Source organism: Apaloderma vittatum, unplaced genomic scaffold (genome assembly GCF_000703405.1).
Source record: "Apaloderma vittatum isolate BGI_N311 unplaced genomic scaffold, ASM70340v1 scaffold17352, whole genome shotgun sequence".
Lineage (NCBI taxonomy): Eukaryota > Metazoa > Chordata > Aves > Trogoniformes > Trogonidae > Apaloderma > Apaloderma vittatum.
In genome coordinates, this window is record NW_009702070.1 from 4,719 (window position 1) to 11,295 (window position 6,577).

At 42.8% G+C, this 6,577-nt stretch overlaps 1 protein-coding gene across 1 annotated transcript; it reads left to right on the forward strand.

The window, feature by feature from the left end:
• Positions 1–918: 918 nt before the first annotated feature.
• Positions 919–6,171, forward strand: SFT2D1 (SFT2 domain containing 1; the record flags this gene model as incomplete). Its single annotated transcript, XM_009879400.1, has 6 exons — positions 919–1,005; positions 1,859–1,941; positions 2,757–2,838; positions 5,048–5,083; positions 5,412–5,470; positions 6,138–6,171. Coding segments are annotated over 6 exons (381 nt in total), but the record flags the coding sequence as incomplete, so codon positions are not given.
• Positions 6,172–6,577: the final 406 nt, after the last annotated feature.

The window sequence follows — 6,577 nt, forward strand, 5'->3', positions numbered from 1 at the left end:
GCCTGTAGTAGCCTTATCTAGTTAAGAGGCGTTCCTGCCCATCACAGGGAGGTTGGATGAAATGATCTCTAAGGTCCCTTCCAGCCTAGGCTAGTCTAGGGTTCTATGATTTTTAATATTCTGATCCCCCTTCTTAGTAAATGTTCAAAGTATTTTAATTTGATTAAATAAGATTGATGGTGGGTTTTTTTTACGAGTAGGAGGTAGTCCAAGCCATTCCTGGGGACATACGTTCAGGTGCTGGTTCATCACAGCACACAAGCGCGTGCTCGCATGTCGTCCCTTTCTGTTGAACTGTGTACAGTAGAGATTCTTCACTGGTACGGATGTGAAACCATTCCAAGCCAGACCCAAATTCCTTTCCTTCACTTACTGCTACCCAGGGCCCTCAGCCGCTCCTCAGCACACTTGGGCTCCAGACCCTGCCCCAGCTCCGCTGCCCTTCTCGGGACACGCTCCAGCCCCGCAAGGTCTCTCTCCTCAGGAGGGGCAGGGGGTGACACCCCTAGAACGTCTCGTGCTGCACACACACAGACGTCTGTCAGCAAACTGCTCGAGGGTTCGTCGGTCCTTGGGCAGCCGTACGGGTGTGAGAGTTTTCAGCTGAGATTGTGCGGTGAAGGGAAATGTGTCAGGAATTGGAGCGGAATTGCTGGGGTGCCAGGGCACGCCTTTGCAGGTTTGCACAGTCGTTTTGAGCTGGTTTGGAAGCGTGTTGCCGGATTCTGATATAATTTCTTAAGCTGAATTAGTTAATATTTGAGCAACTGTTAAGCAAGGTAAAATAAATGGCAAAAAAAAAAGATTTTGTTTGAAATTAAGGACTTTGGTAGTAAAGAAAAGTTCTTCAGGTTGTTCAAAACTGGATTTGTAACATCTCTTTTTTTTCTTTTTTTTTTTCCCCCCCTTCCTGTTAAGGTCCTGGATGCCTCCACACTCAGCTTTGGAACTCGAGTCAAGTGGTTCGCCATATGTTTTATTGTGGGCATTGTGTGCTCTATTCTTGTAAGTAGAGTAGGTTTTATTCTCTGTACTTGATTAGTGTTCTACAGTACAACCTCATTCATTTTCATACTTTATATGTGATTCTGTGTTTGCTTTGTCCTGTATCCCAAATCCTCTATCCATAGATGCAATTGGCTGTTAAATATATAATTAGCGTGTAGGGGCTGTTGTTCTGTAAATTAGGGTTTTGACCATCTTTCTTCTGTTCGCAGCAGAGCGAATTTTTACTGTATCATAATAAAATTTGTTACTAAGATGCTTGAACACTGACAAAGTGCTGGTTTGTTATTTTACACAGGGAAGTAGTGTGCTAGGAAAGAGGTTTTGCTGTTGTTCATCCTGTACCCATCTTTTTTTGTTCTCTCCAATAAAAGGGGAAAAGGAGGGGGAAGTATTCGTTGTACAGATATTTATACCAGATACAGTGACACAAACTCCAGCCTGATGCTTGTGTTGGAGAACGGGCAAGTCCGAGGGAGGGAGCTCAACACTGGGTTGGAATATCCCTTTTCTTCTTGGGTTGCTTAAGCATTAGTTGGTTGACTCCTCTCTCCTCAATTTTTTTTCGCAAATAACCTTTAGGACTTTGGTTTCCTAAAGTTACCTTGGGTTGTCTTGAGCTCGATAGATAAGAGTCAAAACTTGAGTCAGAATGAATCAAGTAAAAATACTGTGTAGTAGATGTTATTGATACATTATTTTGCCAGTAGGTGGCAATAGAAGTTTGCTGAATATTTACGACAACTCTGAGTACAGGACACTCTTCATAGTCTGGAGATACCTCTGTAGACCATAAAATCTAAATAAATTGAATTAACTAATTAAAACCGTACAAATAACCTGTCTTTTCCAGGGAACAGCGTTGCTCTGGCTCCCAAAGGGGATCAAGCTTTTTGCAGTGTTTTACACCCTGGGCAACATTGCTGCGTTAGCCAGGTATGGTTTCCTAATGACTGTGGTTAGAAAAGTACCCTCCTCTGAATTTACTTTTCCATTTGCTTTTCCTCTAATGCTGCCTATGTTAGGTATAAAAACCGTTGGTTTTAAACTGAAATGCTCGTAGCAAAGAATCCGTGTTCTCTGAACCGCAGGGAATGACAATACAAAGTCTCAGAGTGACCAGGGGACCTAAACTTTTCTAGTTTTTCAAGTCTCTTTTTGTATCTTAATTTAATTTTTTATCCCAGCAGCCAAGACTTAAAATACCAAGAAAAAGTTAGTTGGTATTTCAGTGAATCTAGAACATCTTAAAGGAGAGGGAAAAAAAGTGTAGAGAAGGGGGTTTATACAGAAAGTTGCTGGAAGGGGAGCTGGTGGCACAACGGCTTCGGTGCCAGGGAGGGGAGGGACTGGTGTCAGAATGTTTGAAGCCAGATAATTACTCCTATGGTTGCGAATTCTTCGTTCACATCAAATTTCTTTGCATGAGCAGGTACAGCCCATGGCATTGCTGATGGTTTTCGTTCTCCCTCTTGAGGTTTCAATGCAAACTACTGGTCTTTTTTCTTTCCTTTTTTTTTTTTTTTTTTGCTTTGCTGAGTTTGGGCAAAGAGTTGGAGCTTCCCTGTAACCTCGGTGGTAGCTTCCTGCACGCTGCCTGCCTGAGAAGTTCATTGCTGAACAGAAATTTCTACAGAAGCTCATGGAGTATTTCACATGTTGCTAAACACAGAAATGCCTCTTTTAAAGCCTTTACAAAGATTTATTTGAAAGTGTTTTACCATTTGTTTTGGTTTTTCCCCTCCTATTAGCACGTGTTTCCTGATGGGGCCGGTGAAGCAACTGAAAACCATGTTTGAGCCCAAAAGAGCAGTAGCTACAGTGGTGATGCTGGTAAATACCCTACCTTTGTGTTCTTTTGCTGAAAAGTTTCCCTTCAGCCTCAAAGCTACATTTGAGGCTTTGCTAAAAAGAGATTCTCTGTCAGTCCACCTCTCCTTCGGGTGTATTGTGGGTAACAGAGTCGAGCCGGTTAGCTCCGTATGTCAAAAAGGTTATCTAACCCCTTTCTGTGAGCCTGTGTTCTTGCTCCTTAGAGTTTCTTTCTTTTAAAATGAGTCATTTAGAGTAAAATGTTCTTCACTAAATATTCATACTAAATGCTGATATTAGGTTGGTTATTTTAAATTTCTTTTTCTAAAATTTCTTCAAGATCAAGGATTGAGAGAGACTTTTCAGCTACTTGGTCCTTGTCGACTTTACTTTCTTGACCATCCTTTCTTCTTCTGTGGGGATGGAAAAACCAGCCCCATCCCCAATTTCAGAATTCCCTTCCTAAAATTCTACATTAAGTGGTTAAAAACAAGTTTCTGCCTTTGCTGCTTCTCTGTTTTGGACTTATTTTCTCTCATTCCTCCTGATTTGTTTCAACTTTTTTGCGTAAAATGTAGTTGGCTGTTGCGTTTTCCCTGTCCTTTCTTTTCTAGTTGATTGCAGCTGATGTGGAGAAGAAACTCTTCCTTAATTCTTTCTGACATATGGGTTGTTCATGCATTCTCTCACACACCCACCTGAAAAAAACACAACAACTTATCATCTGAGAAGCTCACGTTTGTCCACATCTTTAGGAGAAGTGACTTGACCTTGCTTGGACTCCAGGCTTGGTTGAAGAGGTGACTTTTTGCCGTCTCTTCCAAAATAAAGCAAGTTACAAGCCCCAGGAAGTTACATTTCTTAGGTCTGCAATAAAAGTGTCCAAGAATATCTCCGGTTCTCTGGGGCCTGTGTTAGCTGACCATGAATTCTCCGACACTCTACAGCTGTGGGCTCTTGCTGGTCACGCTGAGGGCCTGGTCGAGACACTAGAACAGCCAGCACAAAAATTATGTACTCTGATGATCCTGTCACCCACTGTGACAGACCTGGTGACAACGAAAACAACTTGCTTTGACGGCTGTAAGGAACGAGACACGTCAGGGAAATGGAAAGAGAACAGAAAATAGAAAGAACATCCTGGGCCCACCTACCTGTGCACAGCAAAGTTAGGAACAGGCAGTGTCCATCTGGTGGGAACGTTGGAGGAGAGCCATGAACATTGGGATGTAAAACTTCAGTAGTACAGAGAGCTGGAGAACTTCTGATGTATGCTTCTTGATGTATTTGATGGTTTTCCTCCTGCTCCTAGCACGAAGCTAGAACTGTAGGCAGCTCAGGAGTCACAACTGTGTTTGGGGAATTTCGAGAGAGCCTGCTCTTTGTATCGCTTTCAGTAAAACACCAACTTCTTTTATTTAGAGTTTCGTTCTGTTTTCTACAAATCACAGAATCACAGAACGTGTTGGGTTGGAAGCGACCTTTAACTATCATCTAGTCCAGCCCCCCTGCAGTGAGCAGGGACATCTTCAGCCAGGTCAGGTTGCTCAGAGCCCCATCAAGGAGGGCTGGAGCCCCAAGTGGAGGGAGCAAGATGAGGTTTAGTGGAAAAGTTCGCAGCGATGGTGAAGCTTGCGCAGACGGTGCGATCCATTTGGCAGAGTAAACCACGTCGTTGTAGTGTCCTGCCAAAGGTAAATCAGTAGCTTGAATAAAATTTCCTGGGAGCTTTTTCCCTGTGTGTGAGGCAGCTGCTCCCTGGCGAGCTCTTCAGAAGATGAAAAAAGTGGCAGAAGCAGCCAAGCCTGTGTTTGCAGATACCCCAACTGTGACCGGGTTGGTCACAGCGATGTGCACACCCGGGTGGTCAGATCTGATGTCGTGAGTGCTAGATCCTAAATAACAGAAGAGCAGTTCCTGGTCTGCTTGGTTGCTTTCAGACAAGCTTTGTCATCTAAACCTGCCTCTTCATGGACCTAACCCACACGGCTGCACACACCTGGACATCCTCCTCCTGAAGTCACTTCTGCCTCTTCTTTCTTCCGAGTCTCATCCCAGCCCTCCTGGCCGCCGTGTGCCAGCCCCTGGCTCTGCTCTTTTCATCAGTCGGCTCTGAAAGGGCTGCTGACCCGCTGAAAACGGGGAAACAGTGGCTGCGCTTGCTTCGTGGTGTGTTTGAATCCTCATTTTAATTTTAATTTCTGTTTTTTTGTTTCTCATCTCCCCCCAGCTTTGGCTGCTGTTGACTCTGTGCGCTGTGTTCTGGGTAAGTGGGAATACTTTGTTCTTCAAAAAGCTTGGTTAGTTTATTAATTGAGTTGTGGCTTTAACGCATTAATTGGTTTGTGGCTTTAACTGTCAGTCGTAGCGGAAAGGTGAGCGTGCCTGTGTGATATTTGTGTTTGCATCGTAGCCCGATGCTAATGGAGAGACAGATAAAACGAGTAGGAAGTTGTTAGGGTGGCAAGGAGCAGCAAGGTAAGGTAAGACAAAGGCATTATTAACCAGATTTTTGACTGAACGGACTGTTCCAGTTGTTTACAGGCCGGTGCAAAAGGAACTGACTTGCGATATTTGCTTTGTTTTTTACCTAGTGGAACAAGAAAGGCTTGGCGATGTTATTCTGCATATTGCAGTTCTTGGCAATGACCTGGTAAGATCTGTAAAATTCACTGTCGTTTCTTCTCCCTGCCCTTACACCCGCATGGTTACCAACCTCTAGAGATAATTATTTCTCTCTCCAGGTGCTAGCCTCAGCCTAGCCTTCCAAGCTGAGTTGTGTAACTTCAGCGAAATCTGTGTGCAGTCGTCTTGTAAAAGTACTATTTTAAGTGTGTTCTGCAATGAATGAATTCATTTAAAGCATTAGGAAGGAAATACATATATAGACACAAAAACTTCTCGGGCTTTCTCTCTGTTGTGAAAGTAACCGTATTTGTATGCCCTGCTTCTGATTAGCTCCCTGGTTGGAGTTCTAATTAATTTTTTGGTTTTGGAGTGGAAGCAACTAAGTTCATTTTAAGTTAATATGCAACAGAGCATATAAAAGGTATATATGAAAAAAACCTAAATCAGGGTACATATAAACTATATATTAAAAAAATAAACAGGGAAGAAGCAAACCAGGAAATCCCTGGGGGTGCATTTAGTGTTTGTCCAGCCATGTTGTCTTTTCTGAGGTAAGCATTAAACTGAGTAGCTAATCTTGTTCAAAGTTTTGTCACAACAGCTTGCTTTTATTAATGCTAGACTGAAGTGAAATAATTGGGTTCTACAAGAGAGACGAACACTGTCAAGTACACTTTTTTCTTCTTTTTCAGGTATAGTCTGTCATACATTCCTTATGCGAGGTGAGTCGGCCTAATAACTTCCATCTTAACAAAAATCGTGGTAGGGAGGGGGGAAAAGTCCTTAAGTTCAGTGTGTGAAAAAGCACAACCTCCTTTCTTGCCTTTTCAGTTTTAGAGAACTCCAGGTAATGCTTAACATGAGCTTTGAATACAAGTGGAGTGCACAGTAATCTTTGTTAAGTTCCATTCCAGCCTTCGGCACTGAAAAGAAATTGAGGTTTTGCTCAGTGGTGACTCTTCCAGTACTAAAATTAAAAATTTACGGATTTTAACTAAAAGCAAAGAGATAAAGCAGAGTTCCAGCATGGTGACTCTTCCAGTACTCAAATTAAAAATTTACGGATTTTAACTAAAAGCAAACAGAGAAGCAGAGTTCCAGCGTCTGATTTCAACAGAACTGTCACTACTTG